Source organism: Rhinopithecus roxellana, chromosome 3 (genome assembly GCF_007565055.1).
Source record: "Rhinopithecus roxellana isolate Shanxi Qingling chromosome 3, ASM756505v1, whole genome shotgun sequence".
Classification (NCBI taxonomy): Eukaryota; Metazoa; Chordata; class Mammalia; order Primates; family Cercopithecidae; genus Rhinopithecus; species Rhinopithecus roxellana.
The window spans coordinates 171,898,248-171,924,188 of NC_044551.1; the positions used below are offsets into that span (position 1 = coordinate 171,898,248).

General features: G+C 44.7%; 1 protein-coding gene across 1 annotated transcript in view; it reads right to left on the reverse strand.

Moving 5' to 3' along the window:
- FAM153B (family with sequence similarity 153 member B) overlaps positions 1-20,779 on the reverse strand; it is a 58,173-nt gene extending 37,394 nt beyond the window's left edge. The window contains exons 1-14 of the mRNA XM_030927833.1: positions 20,631-20,779; positions 18,359-18,496; positions 15,214-15,272; positions 14,050-14,074; positions 11,977-12,047; positions 11,506-11,536; positions 9,796-9,863; positions 9,303-9,327; positions 6,204-6,274; positions 5,715-5,739; positions 3,794-3,864; positions 3,305-3,329; positions 1,048-1,118; positions 259-289 (exon numbers count right to left, since the gene is read on the reverse strand). Coding sequence (XP_030783693.1) covers positions 259-289; positions 1,048-1,118; positions 3,305-3,329; positions 3,794-3,864; positions 5,715-5,739; positions 6,204-6,274; positions 9,303-9,327; positions 9,796-9,863; positions 11,506-11,536; positions 11,977-12,047; positions 14,050-14,074; positions 15,214-15,272; positions 18,359-18,496; positions 20,631-20,661 — 742 coding nt within the window. The 5' untranslated portion in view covers positions 20,662-20,779. The remainder of the gene's footprint in view (positions 1-258; positions 290-1,047; positions 1,119-3,304; positions 3,330-3,793; positions 3,865-5,714; positions 5,740-6,203; positions 6,275-9,302; positions 9,328-9,795; positions 9,864-11,505; positions 11,537-11,976; positions 12,048-14,049; positions 14,075-15,213; positions 15,273-18,358; positions 18,497-20,630) is intronic.
- Positions 20,780-25,941: the final 5,162 nt, after the last annotated feature.

The window sequence follows — 25,941 nt, forward strand, 5'->3', positions numbered from 1 at the left end:
CAGACTCTCTCCTCTGTCCCTCCCAACTCTGATGTACCACCCCACCTTCCATGACACTGCTGCTTTCCAGGGATGACAGTACCATGGTTACAGTTGTTTACTGTACTCTTAGTATTTTTTGAAATCAACCTTCCCAAATCTGATTTCTGGCAGAAAGCTCAAAACAGAGTGGCTCTTGAGCAAAAGCAGGCAAAACAGTGTCATCTTTGCAACATTAAGATTTTGAACGTAAACAAAGAGATGATCCCAGATACGTACCATTTGCCAGTGTGACTGGGTCCACCGGCATCTAGAGAAAAACAAAACACTATGAGGGTCAGACCAGGCTGTGTCCTGTGTGCACAGGTCTTTTCTTCACTTGTTGATGTTAAAGAAAAAACAGATGGTAAATAGTGGTTGAGACAATGGCCCCGATATCTAGAAGAAATCTGTGGAAAAGCACAAGATTTTTGTGCAGGATTTTCAATTGTTTTTGTTTTACAATTCCAAATATTTCTCAAGAAGAAGGCATTTCTCTTGAGGAAAATGCCTGCTGACACACAGTTGTAAATGTGGATACCTATGTGAAACCATTTTTAAGTGGATAATGAACTGTGACATTTGCCCACCAAGAAATTCTGTCAGTCACCTCTAGTGTACATGGTACGATGTATACATCTTTATTTTTGTTTTATGTTTTGGAGAGGCAGTCTCTGTCACCCAGGCTGGAGTGCCGTGGTGAGATCTCGGCTCACTGCAAGCTCCGCCTCCTGTGTTCACGCCATTCTCCTGCCTCAGCCTCCCAAATAGCTGGGACTACAGGTGCCCGCCACCACATCCAGGTAATTTTTTTTTTGTATTTTTAGTAGAGACGGGATTTCACTGTGTTAATCTGGATGGTCTCAATCTCCTGACCTCGTGATGCCCGCCTCGGCCTCCCAAAGTGTTGGGATTTTAGGCGTGAGCCACCGCGACTGGCCAGTAAGACTTATACATCTTAATTCAATTGAAACATAGAGAAACCGAGAGAAATAAATTTCCATTTCAGAGGAAATAAGACGGCTTTACCATGTGAACCCCTATGACTTCCTCCGGGGATGTCTGCCCTGGCACATCCTCCTCCAGGTCTTCCAGTTCACCTAGGAAACAGAGTCACTATAAGCACATGAGCTCCACTGAGTGAATCCCTCACGTGGTCTTGGAGCTGTGGACCTGGGGCTGGCATGTGTGAAAGGTGTGTTCACAGCACAGACTCAGCTGCTGCCGGTCCATCCTCCATGGTGGAGAGGGAAGGCAAATGGTGAAGGAAGGCATCAGGAAGGCCACAGAAGACAGAGCCTTGGTCCTGTAGCTAAGGCAACCTCTTCAACGTGAAATAACCCATCTCAAACAGGGCCCACCTAACACACAGTGTTTCCCTGCAGCATCTCAGGGCTCCTCCTTCCTAATCTGACCAGAGCTAACTTGCCCTCCCTTCTCGATCCCCTTGAGGTCATTTCCCCCAAAGGACCCACATGTGCTGCTGCTGCTGTTCATCATCTCTCCTGAAACATTTCGTACTACATAAAAGTCAGCTTTCTTCAACAAAAGTTAACTCTAGTCAAAAAAAATTATGACTTCACTGAACCTTTGATTCAAAGAGAACTAAACCAAGATTTGAAAATATTCAATTATCCTACCATTTAAAGAGGACTCGCACTTAGCTTATTTGTCCTTCCACTCTTCCTTTTTAACACAACGTATGTGTCCCTGGAGTCAGCTGCTGCTCATGCTCACACTGACTCCAGCACTAGGACAGCCCATCACCGGGGGCAGTAGGTGGGGGGGCGGGGGCTAACGCTAACGCTCTCCAAACTAGCTGTGCAGGAAATCCCACCGAGGTGATGGACACCAGAAGAACACCCCAGTTCTTCCTTGAGTTCTTATTCTGCACTGTGTATTGGATGTGTGGGCTGAATTAGGGCACAGGTACACTTGTGGCAATCATGTCATTAAACATAGTAGAATATGTCCCTGATTGTTGTCTGCTTTTTTTTTTTTCTTTTTAGATGAAATCTCACTCTGTTGACCAGGCTAGAGCGCAGCAGGATCTCGGCTCAGTGCAACCTCCGTCTCCCAGTTTCAAGTGATTCTCCTGCCTCAGCCTCCTTGGTAGCTGGGATTACTGGCACCCGCTACCACATCCAGTTAATTTTTGTGTTTTTAGTAGAGACAGTGTTAGCCAGGCTGGTCTCAAACTCCTGACCTCAACTGATTCACCTACCTTGGCCTCCCAAAATATTGGGATTACAGGCATGAGATACCACACCCTGCCTATTCTCTGCTTTTAAACAGGAGCTGAGGAAGAAACCGACCACTGAAGCAAAAGCCTGTGACCTCTTCATGTATGTTTCACATTTCTGACCATACCTAAATTCACTGTAAAACATACCCATTCTAATCCTGGGTTATGCGACCATTAAGACCATTCTATGATAATAGTGTATAGAATTTCTACATGTATTGTACTTCCATTCCACATGCACACCTAGGTGCCCAAAGTCACTGCCAGGCTGATGAGTTATACAACGGCTATGAGATCAATGCAGGATAGAAGTTCATAGAATCAACCACTCCTGATTTCACATTTTCCTCCTCTACTGAGAAAGCCAAGACTTTGAGAAATGCATCTCTGCATAACCAGTAACTTAGGACTGAGGATATTAAACTTAACTTCAGATGGCTGTGGTGGAGAATCAGTGAGTTGATTTATGTAAAGTGTTCAGGGTGATGGACTACCCTTTCTTTTTTTTTTTCTTTAAAAAAAACCATATAATCCTTGTGTGGTGCTTTGAACATGCACAAAAACTCCCAAAGACACTCACAATCACTGCCCATAGACTCTCTCCTCCATACCTCCCAAACCTGATGCACACCACCCTTTCATGTAAGGGACACCACTTCCTGCAGAGACTATAGGAAAATGGTCACAAATCTGTACCAAAGTCTTACTGCTTTTTATACCAAACTGCCTAAAACCTCATTTCTCTTAGGAAGCTCCAGAGAAATTCTCCACCAAAGGTAGGTTAAAAAGTGCCACCTTTCTGAAAAACTAAGATATTTCCTTAGCAAAAAACTAATCCCTGGGGCATGAGGGGCGAGACGAGGGAGATCAGTAGAATAAATACCTAATGCATGCAGGGCTAAAAACCTAGATGAGGGGTTGATAGGTGCAGCAAACCACCATGACACATTTACACCTATGTAACAAACCTGCACATTCTACACATGCATCCCAGAATTTCAAGCAAAATAAAAACAAAAAAAGTGAACCCACAACACATACCTTCTTCCTTAAAGTGTACTCTTTTCTGCAATTAGAATAAAGAAAAACATGATGAAGAGTCAGACCACACTGTGTCCTGTGTGCACAGGTCTTTTTTGCATTGTTGACATTAGAAAATGCAATGGAAACAGTGAAAATAGTCAACACGAGGGTCCCAAAATAAAGCCTGGAGTACATGTGGAAAGGCACAAGTTTTTTTGTGAATTATTTTCAAGTTTATTTTCATTGCATGTTCACCACTATTTTCAAGAAAGCACTTCCCCTGTGGAAAATGCTTACTGCCGAAGAGTTTTTAAGTGAACCTGTCATCTATAAATGTCATCTTGAATTCATTCTTGCTGGTAATAAACTCTCACTTTACAGCTGCCCACCAAGACACTCTGTAAGTCATCTATAATGTACATGGTAAGATTACCGTCTCTTACCTCAATTTATATAGAAACCAAGAGAAATAAAATTCCCACCTCAGACAAACAACAAAGACTTTACCTCAACAGCGCCTGAAAACCTCTCAGATGGTATCTTGAGCCGACGCTCAAACAACAAGCCTTTGCCACGCTCTAGGAAACAGAGTAATCATTAGAACTTTGGGTGCACTGAAGGAATCCGTCACGCAGACTAGGGTGCTAAAAACACGGGGCTGGCACATGTAGACAAGGGGAATGATGCACTACATTTTTTTAAAACCATTCATACTTGTGTGGTGCTTTGGACATGCACAAAAACTCCCAAAGACACTCACAATCACTGCCTGTAGGCTATCTCCTCCATACCTCCCAAACCTGATGCACACCACCCTTTCATGTAAGGGACACCACTTCCTGCAGAGACTATAGGAAAATGGTCACAAATCTGTACCAAAGTCTTACTGCTTTTTATACCAACCTGTCTAAAACCTCATTTCTCTTAGGAAGCTCCAGAGAAATTCTCCACCAAATGCAGGTTAAAAAGTGCCACCTTTCTAAAAAACTAAGATATTTCCTTAGCAAAAAACTAATCCCTGGGGCATGAGGGGTGAGACGAGGGAGATCATTAGAATAAATACCTAATGCATGCAGGGCTAAAAACCTAGATGAGGGGTTGATAGGTGCAGCAAACCACCATGACACATTTACACCTATGTAACAAACCTGCACATTCTACACATGCATCCCAGAATTTCAAGCAAAATAAAAACAAAAAAAGTGACACCCACAACACATACCTTCGTCCTTAAAGTGTACTCTTTTCTGCAATTAGAGAAAAGAAAAACATGATGAGAGTCAGACGACACTGTGTCCTGTGTGCACAGGTCTTTTCTGCATTGTGGACTTGAGAAAACCCAATGCTAACAGTGAAAATAGTCAACATGAGGGTCCCAAAATAAAGCCTTGAGGACATGTGGAAAGGCACAAGTTTTTTTGTGAATGACTTTCAAGTTTATTTTCATTGCATGTTCACCACTATTTTCAAGAAGAAAGCACTTCTCCTATGGGAAATGCTTACTGCCGAAGAGTTTTTAAGTGAACCTGTCATCTATAAATGTCATCTTGAATTCATTCTTGCTGGTAATAAACTCTCACTTTACAGCTGCCCACCAAGACATTCTGTAAGTCATCTATAATGTACATGGTAAGATTACCGTCTCTTACCTCAATTTATATAGAAACCAAGAGAAATAACATTCCCACCTCAGACAAACAACAAAGACTTTACCTCAACAGCGCCTGTAAACCTCTCAGATGGTATCTTGAGTGGACGCTCAAACAACAAGCCTTTGTCGCACTCTACAAAACAGAGTAATCGTCAGCACGTTGGGTGCACTGAAGGAATCTGTCACGCAGACTAGGGTGCTAAAAACACGGGGCTGGCACATGTAGACAAGGGGAGTGATGCACTACATTTTTTTTAAAACCATTAATCCTTGTGTAGTGCTTTGGACATGCACAAAACTCTCAAAGACACTCACAATCACTGCCTGTAGACTCTCTCCTCCATACCTCCCAAACCTGATGCACACCACCCTTTCATGTAAGGGACACCACTTCCTGCAGACTACAGGAAGGTGGTCATAATTCTGTACCAACGTCTTACTGTTTTTTATACCAAACTGTCTAAAACCTCATTTCTCCTAGGCAGCTCCAGAGAAATTCTCCACCAAATGCAGGTTAAAAAGTGCCACCTTTCTGAAAAACTAAGATATTTCCTTAGCAAAAAACTAATCCCTGGGGCATGAGGGGCGAGACGAGGGAGATCATTAGAATAAATACCTAATGCATGCAGGGCTAAAAACCTAGATGAGGGGTTGATAGGTGCAGCAAACCACCATGACACATTTATACCTATGTAACAAACCTGCACATTCTACACATGCATCCCAGAATTTCAAGCAAAATAAAAACAATTTAAAAAGTGAACCCACAACACATACCTTCGTCCTCAAAGTGTACTCTTTTCTGCAATTAGAGAAAATAAAAACATGATGAGAGTCAGACCACACTGTGTCCTGTGTGCACAGGTTTTTTCTGCATTGTTGACGTTAGAAAATCCAATGGAAATAGTGAAAATAGTCAACACGAGGGTCCCAAAATAAAGCCTGGAGGACATGTGGAAAGGCACAAGTTGTTTTGTGAATGATTTTCAAGTTTATTTTCACTGCATGTTCACCACTATTTTCAAGAAGAAAGCACTTCTCCTGTGGAAAATGTTTACTGCCGAAGAGTTTTTAAGTGAATCTGTCATCTATAAATGTCATCTTGAATTCATTCTTGCTGGTAACAAACTCACTTTACAGCTGCCCACCAAGACATTCTGTAAGTCATCTATAATGTACATGGTAAGATTATCATCTCTTACCTCAATTTATATAGAAACCAAGAGAAATAAAATTCCCACCTCAGACAAACAAAAAACACTTTACCTTCAATGAGCCTGATAACCTCTCAGATGGTATCTTGAGCGGACGCTCACACAACAAGCCTTCGTTGCACTCTAGGAAACACAGAGTCATTGTCAGCACACTGGATGCACTGAAGGAATCTGTCAGGCAGACTCGGGCGCTAAAAACACGGGGCTGGCACATGTACACAACGGGGGTTAACTGCAAAAACGGACCTCCTGCCAGAATATCCTCCTTGGTGATGAAGAAAGGTCAATAGACCATCACGAAAGCCATGGAAGACAGAGCCTTGGCAGCACACACACGCACTGTCAATGCCATGACAGTGTCTCATCCTTCCCCTATGCATTTTGAGGCCCGAGAAATTTCCACTCTTCTGGTTAAATGTGACAATGTTATTTATCTTTCCTGGGTCTACATATGCTTCTCTTGCATTTTCCATCCATTTTGTTGAACTTCCGACACAGTTTTCGTAAAACATACAAAATGTATTATTGTCATCATTCAGTGCACACTTCAGGAGAAGACATGAGCAGAACCGCAGGAGCAGAGAAGAGAAAACCTCACTGTTTGAGGAGCCCACGCTCTTCTCCCCTGACCCTGGATTACAACCCACACAGGCACCTGGGTAAGTGTGGGAACCCACAGACTATAGAAAATGAGCAGAAAGCCTTTGCACACTTGTGCTAGATCTCAGAACAGGAATGCAGGCATCAGAACATCACTGGGGCCCAACATGGGCTGCCCAGGGCTGAGCTCTGGGAGTAGAAAGAATGAGGAGGACACAGTCCCTGCCCTCCCGGTGACCATCCATAGCCAGGATTCCTCCACCTATGAGTAGGAGACTACAGACTTTGGGACTGATGATCGCAAGTCTGTCCCAGAGAAACAGAGAAACTGATCTCCTAAGGGTCACACGGGAAAGTTGCGAGGACCACCTAAACTCCAGAGCAGCCTCTCTCCCCTTGCTGAGCTCAGCCTGCCTTAGAGCAGGTTCCCCTCCTCACCTCCTGTGACACTAGCATTGGGCAGCTGCCCTGCCTGGGAGCTGAGGCTCCCTCCAGTAAAATGGAACTCTGAGCCAATAGCAGCTACACAAAGACCAGCTGTTCGGCGACTCCCAGAAGCTGATTGTTCCAGCTACAAGGAGATCAAGCGTGGCAACTACTCCGTGTCTGACCTGACCCTCCAGTCCGTCCCTGCTGATCATGTTCTCTCTGGGCTAAGTTGAACATTTCAGGCACTCACTCCTGTTCTCTGTCTCTCACTAATTTCTAGTGGTGCCTTTGCCATCAATACACAGGGAGATGGAGAAGACAAGAAACAAGGAAGTAGCACCTCTGTCCAGGATTTTAGGAAGATGGCCAATATTCAGGCCAGCCATGAATTCAGAGCTCAACTCCTCCTTCAGATGAGGCGTGAACGTTGCGCCCGTGCCCAGGTGATGATGTGGAACTGACTCTGCTGAAGCCGCACCTCGGCTTCCCCATGGCTCTGCTGCCCTCATGCCTTCCTTCTGCTCCTCCAAATCATGTTCCTCTGCAGGCCCAGGCCAAGGCTGTACCGGCTCTCTCTCTCATAGAGCCCACTGGGCAGCTGTCTGTGAATTCTTAGAACCTCAACTGTGGGTAACACTGATTTGTACCTTTAATCAGTCAGCAGAAAGCCCCCTGAGTAGCCACAAAAAACTATATTCTAGACAATAAAGATGACTAGGGGAATTGGGTTATGAGGACACAGTTTCTGAGGTTAGTGAGAGACATTTTAAAAACACAACAGCCTGATTGTTTTAAAATGTGGGGTAAGTATTGATACCTACAGAGCAATCAAATTTAATTTATACACAGTAAGTTTCCACCAAATGCATACTCCAAGAAAAAACTCAAGCTATAATTTGGTTCAGTTTATATTCCGATTCACCAAAACCAGCTGCATCCACTTGTTTTTTGCAAAAGCCTTCAGGAGCAAACAACCAACCTTTGTCAACAGTTGGTTCAATGGGGACATCATGGAGCCTCTGTGGTACCACAGCCGAGTTTGTTTTTCCCCATCTGTAATGCATGAGCCACCCTCCATCCTGCTAGGAAGGCAAGTGCTCACCCTGCCCCTCAGACCCTAGGGCAAACCCTTTGGTTCTCTTTTCTTGTTGTTGTTTCTGAGCCGAGGACACAGAAACCATGACTAGGCTGAGTGATACAAGCCTGAAACTCTACATGACCCTGGCATTATCTATTCTGAACCATGTTATCTGATGGTCAACATGAGGCCTCAATGGAGAAAATTGGGGTGATTTCACCCCAACCCCACCTGCAGCCTCCTCTCTTCTCAGTTGCCCAGCAGAACTGGCTGTAGCACGAGGCTGCACCAGGGTGTAAATGCACAGGAAGGAGCCCCCGACTCTCCCTGCTCAAGATGGGTCATGGAGGGTCACTTCTGAGGGCTTTGGTAGAAGAGGCTTGTAAAGGAGGGAAGGGGTTAGAGTGAGGTGTCATGACCTCTCCAATGGCAGGAGGAAAGAGAAAGGCCTGTGAAGAGGTGAGGTTTATCAGAAAATAAAGTATAGCAGGGAATTCTGAAGGAAAAAATAAAAGGAGCAGAGATCCTGACACAGTTCTGTTCCTTGGGTGCACTGTGAGAATTTCCTGGGTGTGGATAGGATTTCTTTTAGGTTAATTACAGTGTTCTGTGAAAGAAATAAACTGCACACATTGGAAGCTTACAAGTTCATTTCTTCCTGTGCCTATAATAGGATTGCAATGGTGACGGAAATCTCTGTTGAGAATGTGGACACTAGTAAATCTGGGGAAATGTAGTACGGAAACCCAAACACACACACCCAGACACTGACCGTGGCACCGCATGAATTCACAAGAGACATGAGCCGGCCCCGTGCACAGGATCCCACCCCACCTTCAGAGATCGCAGTTGCTCCCAGGGGTGGCAGAATGTGGCCATTGTTTCTTATCTATAAACATCATTTCTCCCATCACAGCCTAGGTTCTCATTCATGAGAGGAAGCTCAGCTATGGCTGCCTGTCTATGGGAAAGCCAGCGAGGCAGTGGCACATTCCTCATCATCTGGGTGACTCACTAGCATGAGAGCGGCTCCACAATACATACCCCCTGGTGGAACTCCCGATGATTTCTGTAATGACAGAAAATAAATTGCTATGAGCATCAGACCAATCTGTGTCCTGTGAGCACAGGACTTTTCTTCATTTAGTGACATTAGAAAACAAGATGAAAACTAGAGTTCAAAGGAACCCAAAAGAAGAACGAAGAAATTGACTCATATAAAAGACACAAATTTTTCTCAGAGCGTGTTTCCTCTCAAGCCTGTGTTGGTTGGCAAGTAAGTGATTTTGCTCCGAAGAGAGAACAAAATTGGTACGACAAAGGATCACTGCCCCACAATGTGTGACTGATGCTGTCATTTTCTCCCCATGTTCAATCAAGCCTCAGTGAAGACAGACTCTCACTTACAATTCTCCCCAAGGACATTCTGTCACTAATCTAAGATATACTTTGTCAGATTCTCATATCTTAATTTAATCCAAATAAGATAAAGCTAAGAAAGCAACAGTTTTTCTCAGAGAAATCCAGGTGGCCTGACCTTCACATCCTCTGGGTCCTCCTTCTCTCCCTTGTCACTGGACAGCTCCTGTAGTGTATCAGTCAGAACTAGGAGGATACAGAGTGACCTGTCAGCACCATGGTGGTGTTGCTCATGAACAATTCAGGAACATTGCTTGAGGTGGGTGTTGGGGGAGGGTAGCAGGCACAGGAGAGACGCAGGGAAGAAAGGGCATCAGGGCCTTTGGGTTTCTACCTACAGGCCACCTCGTAAACATGAAATAGCCAGTCTCAAACAGGGCACAACATTCAGTGCAGGCTGTGTTTCCCTGGCAGCCTCTCAGGGCTCCTCCTTCCTAATTGGACCTGAGCTAACTTGCCCTCTTATTGATCCCTGCCAAAGTCATTTCCTCCTCAAATCCACATGTGCTGCTGCTCTGTATATCATCCATTCTAGAATATTTTGTAGTGTATAAGAAGCAACCTTTCTTGTAAACGGAGATTTAATTCTAGCCAAAGTTTGCATTACTTTCTGTTACAAGGCAAATAAACCAAGATTTGAAAACACTCAATTATCCTGCCATTTCACGATGACCCCTACTTAGCATCTGCTATTTGTCTTTCCACTCTTCCTTTTCAACATGATATGTGTGCCCCACGGAGTTCATTGCTCCTCATGCTCACACTGACTCCAGCACAGGGAAATCCTGTCATGGGGAAAAGCGAGCGGGGCGGGGAGCAGGCAGTGACTCTCTCCAGCCCCACTATGCAGGAGATTCCAGCAGGGAAAGTGGGTGCCAGGCTAATACCCTGGTTGATCCTTGAGATTTTATTGGATGCTATATCTTGGGATTGGGTTCCACTGAATTTCTAAGACTTGTGGGGATTATCTCATTAAATACAATAGAATATCCCACTGATTATTGTCTGCATTTGAACAGGAGCTGAGGAATGACCTCACCGCTGTAGATCAAAAGCCTGTGGACTCTGTGTGTTTTACGTTAATGATCACACTGAAGCCCACTGTACAATGTACCTGCTCAAACCAACCCTGGGTGAGCTGAGCACTGACACCATCCAGTCATGATAGTGTGTGGGATCTGAATAGGTTTTCATTCTCCCACATGCACACAGAAGTGCTGGAATAACTTGGCCTAGCAAGAAAATATACTAGGGCTTTGTGACAAATTCAGTGTAGTGGCTCATGGCATTAACCTTTCACTCATTCCCGACTTCACATGTGCCTTTTCCATTTAAAAGACCAAGAGCTTGGGAAATTCATCGCTGTACCATGTCCATCTGAGGACTGGGGATAGTGAACTTATGTTCAGGTACAGCTGTGGTGGAGGATGAATGTGTTCATTTATGCAAACTGTGCAGTGGTGATGGAAATTTTCTTGAACATTGATCCTCGTGTTGTGCTTTGAGCATGGGAGTATGTTTTCTGGGGAAACGTATAAACACTCCCAAAGACATCCACAATCATTCCATACAGACTCTCTCCTCTGTCCCTCCCAACCCTGATGTACCACCCCACCTGATATGACACTGCTGCTTCCAGGGATGACAGTACCATGGTTACAGTTGTTTACTGGACTCTTAGTAGTTTTTTAAACCAAACTTTCCAAATCTGATTTCTGGCAGAAAGCTCAAACCAGAGTGGCTCTTGAGCAAAAGCAGGTGAAACAGTGTCATCTTTGCAACACTAAGATTTTGAATGTAAACAAAGAGATGATCCCAGAATACGTACCGTTCGCCAGTGTGGCTGGGTCCACCTGCATCTACAGAAAAACAAAACACTATGAGGGTCAGACAAGGCTGTGTCCTGTGCGCACAGGTCTTTTCTTCACTTGTTGATGTTAAAAAAAACAGATGGTAAATAGTGGTTGAGACAATGGCCCCGATATCCAGAAGACATTCGTGGAAAGGCACAAAATTTTTGTGCAAGGTTTTCAATTGTTTTTATTTGACAGTTCCAAATACTTCTCAAGAAGAAGGCATTTCTCTTGAGGAAAATGCCTGCTGACACACAGTGTGTAAATGTGGATGCCATCTGAAACCATTTTTTAGTGGATAATGAACTCTGACATTTGCCTACCAAGAAATTCTGTCAGTCACCTATAATGTACACAGCTAAGATTTAGACATGCTAATTCAGTTGAAATGGAGAGAAACCAAGAGAAATAAAATTTCCATTTCAGAGGAAAAAAAGTGACTTTACCATGTGAACTCCTGTGGCTTCCTCAGAGGATGTCTGCCCTGGCATATGCTGCTGTAGGTGTTTCAGGTCACCTAGGAAACAGAGTCACTATAAACACATGAAATCCACTGAGTGAATTCCTCAGGTGGTCTTGGAGCTGTGGACACGGGGCTGGCGTGTGTGGAAAGGTGTGTTCACAGCACAGACTCAGCTGCTGCCGGTCCATCCTCCATGGTGGAGAGGGAAGGCAAATGGTGAAGGAAGGCATCAGGAAAGCCACAGAAGACAGAGCCTTGGTCCTGCAGTTATGGCAACCTCTTTGACATAAATAACCCATCTCAAACAGGGCCCACCACACAGTGTTTCCCTGCAGCATCAAGGGCTCCTCCTTCCTAATCTGACCTGAGCTAACTTGCCCTCCCTTCTTGATCCCCTTGAGGTCATTTCCTCCCCAGGATCCACATGTTCTGCTGTTGTGTTTTTCAATTCCTCTATATCGTTTTTTTTTTTCTTTTTTGCGATGGAGTTTTGCTCTTTTTGCCCAGGCTGCAGTGTAACTGTGTGATCTCCACTCACTGCAACCTCCACTTCCCGGGTTCAAGCAATTCTCCTGTCTTAGCCTCCTGAGTAGCTGGTATTACAGGCATGTCCTCCCATGCCCAGCTAATTTTGTATTTTTTTAGTAGAGATGGGGTTTCTCCATGTTGGTCAGGCTGGTCTTGAACTCCTGACCTCTGGTGATCCGCCCTCCTTGGCCTCCCAAAGCACTGGGATTACAGGCATGAGCCACCGTCCCCAGCTGGAACATTTTGTACTTTCTTCAAAGAGGAGATTTAATTCTAGCCAAAATATTCTATGTATTCACTAACCTTTTGTTTCAAAGAAGACTAAACCAAGAATCGAAACTACTCAATGATCCTACCATTTAAAGACGATCCCTACTTGGCATGTGATATTTGTCCTGCTCTTCCTTTTAACACTGTGTGTGTGTGTCATGGGGCCTGCTGTTGGTCATACTCACACTGGCTCCAGGACTGTGACAGCCCTTCATGGGTGGCAGCAGGTAGGGACGCTGACTCTCTCTTACCCACTTGTGCAGAAGATTCCAGCAGAGGAGATGGGCTCCAGGCTAACAGACAATTGGGTCCTTGAGATCTTGTTGGGTGCTGTGTCTTGGGTATGTTTGCTCCTGAAATGGAGCATTTCTAACCTTTGTGGTGACGATCTCATTAAATACAATAGAATATGTTCCTGAATGTTCTCTGAACTTGACCAGGAGCTGAAGAATACCCCATCACTTAAGACCAAAGGCCTGGCAGCTCCCTCTGTATGTTTCATATTAATGACTGCACCAAAGTCCACTATACAATGAACCTACTCAAACTCTGGACCAGCTGACCATTGAGACCATTCTATTGTGGTATACAGTACTAGAGATCTTTATAGGCCAATGTGCTTCCACATACACACATAGATGCTAAGAACTCTCTGATATGGTGACAAGTTACACCAGGGCCATGTGATAACTTCAGACTAGCAGCCCACAGCATCAACCTTCCACCCATTCCCGAGTTCATCTATGCCATTTCCATTTAGGAGACCAAAAGCCTGGAAAATTCATCTCTACATCATCTCCATGTGAGGACTGGGGATATCAAACTTCACCTTCAGCTACAGCTGTAGTGAGGAATGAATGGGTTGATTTTTGGAAAATGCAGTGGTGATGAAATTTCGTTTGCAGGATATTAATCTTTGTGTTGTACTTTGCGTATGGGAACACATTTTCTGGGGAAAAGCACAGAAACTTGCAGAGACATTCACAATCAGTCCACATTGACTCATTCCTCCATACCTCCCGACCCTGATGCCCAACACCCTCTTCTATCTAAATGACACTGTGCCTTCCAGGCACTAGAGTCAATGGTCACATTTCTTGACTGGGTTATTCACTTTTTAAGACAAAAGTGCTTGAACCTCATTTCTGGCAGGAAGTTCAAACCAGAGTGGCTCTCCAGAAGAAATGAGGCAAGAAAGTGTTACCTTTGTCAACACCAGAATTTTTCCTCAGCATAGCAGTGATCCCAGAATACATACTGTTTTTCTCTGTGTCTTTGTCCACCTGCATTTAGAGAAAAACAAAACACTATAAGGGTCAGACCATGCTGTGTCCTGTGTGCACAGGTTTTTCTTTTTCCTTTCTTTTCTTCTTTCTTTTCTTTTCCTTCCTTCCTTCCTTTCTTTCTCTTTCTTTTTCTCTCTCCTTCCTTCCCTCCCTCCCTCCCTCCCTTCCTTCCTTCCTTCTCTTCTTTCTCTCTCTCTCTCTTCTCTTTCTCTCTCTCTCTCCCTTCCTTCCTCTCTCTCTCTCTCTCTCTCTTTGCTGGAATCTTGCTCTGGAGTACAGTGTCATGATCTCGGCTCACTGCAACATCCATCTCCTGGGCTCAAGCGATCCTGCTCCCTCAGCCCCCCCAGTAGCTGAGAGCACAGTAGCTGGTCAGCACGCCTGGCTAATTTTTGTATTTTTAGTAGAGATGGGGTTTCACCATACAAGTCTTTATTTGGTGACATTAGAAAAGCAGATGGGAGACGGTGGTTGAGGCAATGGTCTCAAAATAAAGCCTAGAAGACACTTCTGGAAAGGCACAAGATTTTTTTTTTTTTTTTTTTTTTTTTGAGACGGAGTCTCACTCTGTCACCCAGGCTGGAGTGCAGTGACCACATCTCAGCTCACTGCAAGCTCTGCCTCCCGGGTTTACGCCATTCACCTGCCTCAGCCTCCCGAGTAGCTGGGACTACAGGCGCCCGCCACCTCACCCGGCTAGTTTTTTGTATTTTTTAGTAGAGATGGGGTTTCACTCTGTTAGCAAGGATGGTCTCGATCTCCTGACCTCGTGATCCGCCCGTCTCGGCCACCCACAGTGCTGGAATTACATGCTTGAGCCACTGCGCCAGGCCCAGGCACAAGATTTTTATGCAAGACTTTCAACATTGTTTTGGATGTATAGTCACAATGTTGTAAGAAGAAAGCTTTTCCCCTAAAAGAATTCTTTCTGCCATACAGTTCATAACTGAAGGTGTCATCTAAGAATGCTATCTGAGATCATTTCTTACCTGGTAATGAACCCTCACATTTTCCCACCAAAAAATTCTTTAAGTCATCTATAATGCACATGGTAAGATTTTCATATCTCAATTCAAATAAAATAAAAAAGAACCAAGAGCAACAACATTTCCATCTCAGAAACATAAAGAACTTACCACGTGAACACCTGGGATGTCCTTAGATGAACGCTTCCGCGCCAGGTTCTCACTGTGATCTAGGAAACACAGAGTAACTGCCAGCATGTAGGTTCCACAGAAGGAATCCCTTAGGCAGCCTTGGGTGCTGGGGATAGGGGGATGACGTGTGTAAAGGAGGTGAGTTAAGGGCAGAAACTTGGCTGCCACTGGGACACCCTCCTTGGTGATGAGGGAAGGCAAAGGAGACCATCAGGAAAGCCACAGAAGTCAGGGCCTGGTTCTCTGGCTAAGCCACCTCACCACTGTGAAATAGGCAGTGTTCACACAGGGCAGCACACAGATGCACTGCTGATTCCATGACAGTGTCCCATCACCCCCTTGTGCATTTTGAGGCCTGGTAAATTTTCTTTTTTTGTTGTTGAAATGTTATAATATCATTTATCTTTCCTGGATCTACATATGCTCCTCCTGCACTTATCATCCATTTTATTGGCTTTAAAATCAGTATTGTGGCCAAAATACATCATATTTATTATTTTAATGATCAAGTGCGCACTTCAGGGGCATTAGAGACATTCACAATTCTGTGAAGTAAACTAAACATAATCCAAATCCAGATGTCTTACTTTCCACCTTAGGAAACGAGAGAAAAAAGTGTAGTGTAATGTAAACAAGGCAACCCCCATCCCCCAAAACATAGCAATATTTGCAGAAATCAATGTAATAGAAATAATAAACAAAGAAACTCAACAATACCAAAAGCTCAAAAGCTGCTTCTTAGAAAAGATCAATAGAATTGGTAAACCTGCAGCCAGGCTAATCACAAAGAAAAGATAGAAGATATGATGTACAAATAATATGAATAGAAGAGGAATTATCCCTGCTTATCCCATGAACATTAAGAAAATAATAACAGAATACTTTCTTGTTTTGAGACAGAGTCTCACTCTGTCGCCCACGCTGGAGTACAGTGGTGTGATCTTGGCTCACTGTGAGCTCCGCCTCCTGGGTTCACGCCATTCTCCTGCCTCAGCCTCCCAAGTAGCTGGGACTACAGGTGCCCGCCACCATGCCTGGCTAATTTTTTTGTATTTTTAGTAGAGATGGGGTTTCACTGTGTTAGCCAGGATGGTCTTGATCTCCTGACCTCATGATCCACCCGCCTCAGCCTCCCAAAGTGCTGGGATTACAGGCATGAGTGACTGCGCCCGGCCAATAACAGAATACTTTCAACAAATCTATGCCTGCAATTTTTAAGTGCAGCAGTGAAAGTTTATTAAAACGTTTTAGAGTAGGAAGGACAGGAAGCACAGTACCGTTGGAAGAGAACCAAGTAGGCAACTGGTGAGATTCAAGTGTCTATGCCCACAAATTTCCTGGCTCAAATGAAATGGACAAACGCCTTCAAAAAGAGAAACTACCATAACTACCCAAAGGAGAGATAGACAATCTGAGTAGGCTTCTATCCATTATAGAATTTGATCAGTAAGCAATAACTTAAAAAAAAAAAAGCCCATATAATTATACTGGTGAATTCTACCTAACAATTTCAATGGAAAACATAGTCTTACCAGCAAGTGATCAAAATTCTACATATTTACCCAGCTAAATTTAAAAATTATGTTCGTCTTAAAATCTGCACAAGAATGTAGGCAGCTTTATTCATAATTGCCCACACTGGAAGCAGCTGAGATGGTCTTCAGGAGGTGACAGAACCAGCTAACACTGTTTGATGACACCAATGGGCTATTGTTCACTGCTAAGAATTATTAAGCTGTTAAATTTCAAAATGATACAAAAGATCTTACACGTATATTGCTAAGTAAAATAAGTTAGTCATAAGTAGCTACATAGCTTATGATTCCAACTCTATAAAATTCTGGAAAAGGAAACCTATAGAGGCAGTAAAATCATCTATGGTTGTCAGGAATCCTCAGAAAAGAAGAGAGGAAGTAGTATGTGCAAGCTTAGGTCATGTTTAGGGTGTGAAATTATTCCATCAGGGTGACAAACGACAATGTGAGTTTGTCAAAATCCATAGACTGGACAACACAGAGTGAACCTTGATGCTAACCCTGGACTTCTGTTCATAAGAATGTGTCACTATTGGCTCAGTCATTGATGCTAACCCTAGACTTCTGTTCATAAGAATCTATCACTATTGGATCAGTCATTGATACTAACCCTAGACTTCTGTTAACAAGAATGTGTCACTATTGGCTCAGCCATTGATGCTAACCCCGGACTTCTGTTCATAAGAATGTGTCAGTATTGGCTCAGCCATTGATGCTAACCCTAGACTTCTGTTCATAAGAATCTATCACTATTGGATCAGTCATTGATGCTAACTCTAGACTTCTGTTAACAAGAATGTGTCACTATTGGCTCAATCACTGATGCTAACCTTTGACTTCTGTTCATAAGAATCTATCACTATTGGCTCAGTCATTGATGCTAACCCTGGACTTCTGTTAACAAGAATGTGTCACTATTGTCTCAGTCACTGATGCTAACCCTGGACTTCTGTTCATAAGAATCTGTCACTATTGGCTCAGTCATTGATGCTAACCCTGGACTTCTCTTAACAAGAATGTATCACTATTGGCTCAGTCACTGATGCTAACCCTGGACTTCTCTTCATAAGAATCTATCACTATTGGCTCAGCCATTGATGCTAACCCTGGACTTCTGTTCATAAGAATGTGTCACTATTGGCTAAGTCATTGTTACAAGCGTTATCACACTCATGTTAAGATTGGCTCACAAAACAAAACTGAGGGAGGTGGGTATATGGAAATTTTCAATACCACTTCCTCCATTTTTAGGTTACTTCCAAACAGTTTGAAGTGATATCCATCACTTTACAAACCTGGCAATACTGTCTCAGAAAAAGATCCTTTTTAGTTAATATTTTAACAATCAGCAAAATGTCTACAATTTGCACTGAGATGTTATTTACTATTAAAAGTAAACCCAAACTTGGAATGAAAAAACACCTTTACTCCTGTAGTTGTAGCACTAATGATTGACTTAACACATTTAAATATGCACATGTGGAATAAAAAATATAGTACCACAATTTTACAATTGTCTGAAATATGAGACACTGAAGAATCTAGAAATCATATCATGAATGAACTGAACAACTGAATTTCCACGATACCTTCCGTTGATGCAACTCCAGGGTGTACATGCCTGCGATGCCAGTGACAGAGAATTCGCTTCTTATGCCTGTGGTGGTGTCTGACGGGGGATTTCCTGGGCACCCCAGGATCCACTGTTTCATCCAGGATGGAACATGCTGGGAAATGAATTAAAATAAAGACAGCTGTTGATATCTTGCTGCAGAAGATCAGATAAATGAGTCATTATTTATTCACAGCTTACATGTTTGATTCCATTGTTCGTCATCTGCAGAGCAAAGCCCCCTGAATCTGAGTTTGGCTTCAGAAAGGACTTACACTGTGGGTTGCACTTAACAACTGTGCAGGCAAATGCCTGTATTGAGATGAGACATTACAGAAAGGTAGTAGATTGGAGGACCAAGAGCGTAGGGTCTGGTGCATAGGATCTGAGCTCAAGGACTTTTGAGAAGCTGCTAGAACTTGAGGAAGTTCTATAGACCCCTCTGTGCCTCCGATCCCTAGTTTGAATGTGGAAATGTTGATAATGGCCTATGTTGAGTAAAAATAGTTAAACAGACCACTTAAAGCCTTAAGATGGGTGCTTCCTAAGTGCCATAGAGTGTTCGATTATTTCATGTCTGGAAGAACAAGCCAGGCCCTTGGTAGTGGTTAATAGAGAAGGAATTGGGGACTCCAGGACAGTGGAGGGTAAAATTCTCTTCACTCTTGACATGTGTCTCATGCTTTAGAACTCATGAAAAGTTTCTGTCCGAATTTCCCATGGTGCCCACATCAGTCCAGAGAGATGAGCAGAGCAGGGGCTGCCACTCAGAGTTGACAGTTCAGGGAAGTGAATTGAAGAGATTTGAGCGACCTGCCCAGATTCATGACACTGGCGAATGATAGATCTGGGACAGGAATGTGGTTGATTTTCCGGGGACAGAGATCCCTGAACACCTGAGGCCTCTAAATCATGGCCCGGACCCTGAACCTGGAGCTCATTCCACTCCCTTTCTCAATCCTCCTGTACCAAGGGCTCTTCAGGAAGGTCGAGGTATTGGAAGAGGTGCTGAGTCCAGAAAAAAGCTCAAATCATTAAACAAAACATAACTCCTGTCTCTAGGTTTTAACTCCTTGGCTAAAATATGGCACTTTCCTGCAAACGAAGCGTCTCTGAGGAACAAATGCAAATGTCTGGTCATCCTACCCAGCACCCTGTATTGTCAGCTCTCTGGCAGTGAGCAGCTCTCCATGACCAACTGACCACACCAAGGGGCCAAGTTCTGCTTGGCCCCCAAAGTAGTTTGGAACTTAGGACATTCCAAACTAACAAACACTTGATGGCTGTGCCAAGAATAAAATTCCCTTCAACTGAACCATCCTGAACAAGCAATTAATGGGAATGAACTGAAAATGTGGCACTCCAGTTGGGTTTTCAGTGGTTTCTGCTGTATCTAGTCTATGAAATAGTGTGTTTAAAAAAAAAAAAAAAAAAAAAAAGGCCAGGCGTGGTAGCTCACACCTGTAATCCCAGCACTTTGGAAAGCCAAGGTGGGCAGATCACAAGGTCAGGAGTTCAAGATCAGCCTGGTCAATATGGTGAAATCCCGTCTCTACTAAAAATACAAAAATTAGCCAGGCATGGTGGCAGGCGCCCGTAGTCCCAGCTACTTGGGAGGCTGAGGCAGGAGAATTGCTTGAACCTGGGATGCAGAGGTTGCAGAGAGCTGAGATCATGCTACTGCACTCCAGCCTGGGTGACAGAACAAGACTCTGCCGGGGGGCGGGGGGTGAAAGGGGTGGGCAGGTGCTGTGGCTCATGCCTGTAATCCCATCACTTTGGAAGGCCAAGGCATGTGGATCAGGAGGTCAGAAGTTCAAGACCTAACTTGCCAACATGATGAAACTCTGTCTGTACTAAAAATACAAAAATTAGCCAGGCGTGGTGGCGGATGCCTGTAATCCCAGCTACTCTGGAGACTGAAGCAGGAGAATTGCTTAATCCTGGGAGGTGGAGGTTGCTGTGAGCTGAGATCATGCCACTGCACTCCAGCCTAGGCAACAGAGCAAGACCCTGTCAAAAAAAAAATGGCATTGGAAACAGTGTATTTTTCCGGAGGAAAATATTTGAGGCAAAAATCTTGATAGAAGAATAAAAAATACAAATTGAGTAATAAAACTCTAAAACACATTTATAAATCTGTAGACAATGGGAGTTGCGGAAATAAAAATCAGAATGACATTTAATGTACAGGAAAACTGGCCCACCTGAAGAAACTGCAGTCAGAAGATAGAAATGAACATACATACCGCTGAGGCAGCGACGACAAATGTTTCCCATTGTGAGTCCTCTGACACAACTAAGTTGCGTTTCCTGCCAACGCTCAGTTGCCAGAATGGCAGCTAAAATGAAAGGCAAGACCTATATCATCAGGTCACCTCAGCGACAGGTCACAGTAGAATTTTCGCAAGCATACGTGTCACAATAGCTGTGATCTAGACCAGTCCATGGTCACGTCGACAAGGGGTCACTTAGACTCCATGTTTCATTTCAAAAACTGAATCCCAGACACACAGTATTATTCTGTATGTATGAAACAAATATTAAAGGAGGAAAAAGATCTGCCTCTCCAATATATTTGATAGTGAAAATTTCAGAGTAAAGATAAGAAAAGCTAATACATAGAGAATAAAGGGAGATTCCAGGCTGGACGTAAAATGCCATCCCCACCCAATTCTACTATTCCCGAGTCACCAAAGAGTCCTAGCTTCAACAATTCTAAACTAGTTCCAAATTAAATTTAAAATGCATTAGTGTAAGTTCAATTTTAAAGCCAATCTCTAAGAATATAATTCATAGTAATAAAAAAGATATGAAATGATTCAGTACAAATTTCCATCACTTGATTCATCACAAGTTTTAAGAATTATTACATCAAATGGGTCATTGATGAGGTATAAAAACTGCATTAATATAGATGTTGCAATTTTTTTCAGGGATTATCTAATTGAAGGGGTGTTTGGGAAGGAATTGAAGGTATTCGGGAAGGAATACATATTACCTGTATAAATGGAGAATTTTAATTCTCAACAACTGAATAGAAAATTGTGCAGGTGTGTACATATAAATATACACAACTATGAGAGAGAGAGAGAGAAAACGTAATTAAAAAATACTAGACCACAGATTTATATCTCTTAATGCCAAATTGGGAAAGACTTTTTTTTTTTTTTTTTGAGATGGAGCCTCACTCTGTTGCCCAGGCTGGAGTGCAGTGGCACGATCTCGGCTCACTGAAAGCTCTGCCTCCCGGGTTCACGCCATTCTCCTGCCTCAGCCTCCCGAGTAGCTGGGACTACAGGCGCCTGCCACCACGCCTGGCTAATTTTCTGTATTTTTAGTAGAGACGGGGTTTCACCATGTTAGCCAGGATGGTCTCGATCTCCTGACTTCATGATCCACCCACCTCGGCCTCCCAAAGTGTTGGAATTACAGGTATGAGCCACTGTGCCCAGCCCCCAGAAAAGACATTTTAAAAAACATAATATGTTAAGAAGAATAAAAAGGAATGAGCATAAGGCTTTCCTTCCTGGTGCCACCTAAGTGTTCACAGTAAATGAAAATAAATGAGTCTTTTACCCTGGTAGCCAAAGCCCTTTTACAAAGCTTTGTCATGGTGTCAGTGCTATATGATTGTTCAATTAATAAATCTGGAAAGATGTGCAGAAATTTAACAGTTGTTACTTCCAGAGGCAGAAGCTGGCAGGCCCCAGAAGAGGAGAAGACAAGTCCAGATTTCAGTATGCATTCTGTGCCTTGTGAACATCCTACAAGTGTTTTATTCCTGATGTCTTTACTGTGATTTCTTTTTAACAAAAAGAACTAATTCCTCCAAATGCTGGTAGAAAACAAACATTTCAATTTGCTAATGCTTCACAGGGACAAGAATTCAGGCAGGACACAGAAAAGAGAGCTTACTGGTACTTGTTGATGTCTGGGGACTGCAGAGAAGTCTTATGGAGTGGGATTAAATTCACAGCAGGGGGTTGGAATCATCTGGATGTGCCATCATGCACAGGTTTGCAGAGGAACTTGGGCTTGGCTGGAGAACTTACAGGACTTCCCTGGGCTTCCAAGCAGCAGGCAGTCTCAGGACATTCAGAGCTTGGAATTGGTGGCCACGGGCTTCACTGGTGAGTGTCCCAAGTGAAGCAGGCAGACACTCATGGCGTTTCTAACATAATTTTGGAAGTTACACAACATCACTTCCACATCATCTGCCAGTGAAAAGCAAGCACTAGTGTCAAGACTGATTAACCAGTGAGGGTGGGCAGAGACGCCACCTCTCAAAAGGAGAATATCAAAGAAACTACAAACATGTTTTAAAAGCCACATGCATATTCCAGCTTAAAAATCTCCAGTACAGAGATACTTCTCAGATATGTGATAAAGGGCCTGTCACTCTATGGCACCGGCCAAGGGTAAGTTAAGTGCGGATTTCACTTATGCATCAGCCACTGTGAGTTGACTGACAAGTAAATACAAATATTCAGAGAAACCAACCAAAGCGCACTACAGGGTAACAGGTAACAAAAGGTAATGTAGACCTGCTATGTTGCTCTACAAAGAAACCATTTCATTCACTCTGTTCACAAGATTTATGCATTTGGAAATGGAGAGGAGACTTTTTTCTTCCACTTTAGATTCGGGGTACATGTGCAGGCTTGTTACATGGGGAAACCACGTGTTGCTGAGGCTTGGTATTGGACCTAATTAAACTAAAGAGCGTCTGCTCAGCAAAGAGACTTTATTTCTTATAAAAGGTTGCACACGGCCCACAAAGTGGCCATCCCACAGACTGGGAAGTGTGCCTCCCACCGAGGTAAGAGCCTGGCACGTGGAAGGAGGAAGAGTTGGGGCAGAAGCTTTACTCTGGACAAGCTGGCTAAATAGAAACTTTCAACAGGTTACAGGAGGAGCCATGAATATCCATGATGGCGGTCCTGATGCACGTGTACCGACCAAACATGCATGTAACACACGACCCATGTTCACTTTGGGGTGAAGATAATATGTAAATGTATTACAATTAGGCTCTTTACCTCAAAAGGTCTTTTCAGGACACACAGGCACTCAAGTGCACAGCCTCTGTAAACCGGCCACAATCAGTCCATGGTGGGTGGGCTCTTAATACAAGAAAGTTACTAAAAACAGTCTCCTGTCCCATCAGAGCTGTAGTTACGGCTGCTAGAACAGGGTTTGGGGGCCAGGTAGTCAGTGTCTGGTGCTGACTTACCATGGTTTTAATAGTGCTTATTTAGCTGCTAGAGAAAAAGCCCTGTGGCAATCAGAACAGTTTATTCTTTAAGTCGAGGCGTGTATGACTCAACCCTTGCCTGGAATGGCCTTAGGTGCTGTTTGTAATTTGGTACCTTAGTGTCACAAAGCTTCCATTCTGTCAGTCTTACGATCTCTACTGCAGCAGGCAGGCTGGGCGGCCGTGTCTAAACATAAAAGGAAGGCGCATAACAAGGCATCAGATCGCCCAGCCTGTCATGGCCCAATGCCCGGCACTGAGCGGGTGAGGAGCAAAGGCCTGGGGCAGGCTGGACTGGGTGGTCCACAGGAGCCTCATTTTGGGAGCCAACTGCCTCAGTTCATGGCTACACAGCCCAGCTGCACTCACTTACAAGTCAGTCCCTCTATCTGGAAAATCCGACAGCCTGTCCCATTCCTAGTGCCCTCAGTTTAAGCCTCTGTCAGACCATCAAGAAAACACTGGCCTCTGAAGATCCATGGACAGCCTAGTGCATACACTGGGCACTCAATAAATGCCAAGGGCTACCTCCCTGGTGTCCAATAAGGACACCACTACCATGGTCACTACCACGGCAGTGCAGCCTGAGTCCCAGACTTAAATTCCTTCTTCCCAAAATGTAGAGCAGGGGACCCAGGGTGAGGTGCAGGGCCTCTTCAGACTCCTCTCCTGGGCCCCCAGCCGGGAGAGGGGTGGCCTGGAGGAGCAGCGGGAGGAGGAGCAGAGATGGGAGCTGGCCCTAGCCCTGAAGGTGCCACTATCTCTGCATCGTCCTTTCTTCCTGGAGGCTTCTTCCTTCAAGACTCTGCCTTAGCCACCCACTGCAGAACACAGACATCCCTCTCCTCATTCCATGCCAAGACATGGAGGCCCTGAATTTGCCTCTCACACTCATGGTGGAACCATGACCAGGACCTGAGCCTCCTGATACCCTTAGAAGACACACAGCCCTCTGCCACGGGTGGGAAGGGGTCAGGGCATGGCTGAGGTTTCATCAGCAACTGGGCACTAGGGGAGCCAGCACCCCAAGGCTGCCTTCTGCACACAGGCCCGGTCTTCTGCTCTGAGGGGCCTGGGCCCCAAACAGCACCATGACCACCACCCACACTTCCACACCCGCCAGCCCAGCTGCAGCAGCTTGGCCAAGATAACGGGCGCTCCTGCTCAAACCACATTTTCCAGCTTTTGTGGAGTTCATCACCAGCCTCGCTAGCAGTGGCTTCCCACTTCTACGCAAAGGAAACTGCCAACAAGGTTACAATCAATTTTTTTTTTCCTAGAGTGAGGCCTGGCTAGAAAAGCGCAGGCCACCCTAGTGGCTGGTGAATAACCTTGAGAGGGTCACCAGGCCCCCTCGGCTGCAGAGCTCCAGAGCCCTCCCCTGGCTGACTACATCATGCACTGGCCCTAACCTAGGGTGACCAGGCCAAGGCATCACCAGCTTTGACCCTGGTGCCTCTTGGCTGGACAACTGTCCCCTGTGCACTCAGCAAGGCACATGCTAATTTAAACCAATCTGTCAGCCCAGGTACCTGGAACTGAAATGGCCTGCCCACTTTTGCCCTGCCCCAGCCCCTTTTCAACATGAACCTTGAGAGTCCGTGGTGCGTTCTTCGAGAGTGGGCCTGCTCCAGGTGCTTCACCCACATCGCGTGCTTCATCAAAACCACTGTCAGAGGTAGGGCCTGTTAGGATCCCCGTCTCACAGAGGAAGAAACTGAGGTAGAGACAGGGTAGGTACCCCACCTGAGGACACAGAGAATTATTCCCTGAGGATAGAGAATAAGCTAGGACGGAACCTGGTGGCAGGCCTGGGCTCCTCCACTCACTGACAGGCATGCACAGAAGCCAGGGCACCTTGAGCTGCCATCCCTGTGCCACTTACCCACCTGCTTGTGGCCCAGGTAAAAAATATCTCCATAAATATCTGTCCACAGCTGCCCTCAGCCTCCTCTAGAAGGCAGGTGCCCCAGAAGCTTCCTCACAAGCTCTTTGACGTTTCAGTGACATGCAGGTGGCTGAGGAGCCCTGAAACCAGGTGAAGGTCCGGGAAGGTGAGACAGGGATTTAGCTCAGGCAGTGCCCATCGGCAGGGGCAGGCACTGCAATGGGCACCTGCTTGGGAGGAACACCTGACGAGGTTTCCCTGATGCTGGATGCGTGAGGCCTCACACCTATCCTTGCTGGACACAGATAACTAACTGAGTTTCGAAGGGTCCTTCCCTCAGCCCTGCCAGGACTTGGTGCCACCAAACAAGAATGTGGATGTGACAAAGTCAAAAGAGCTGAGTGCCTGTGCATAC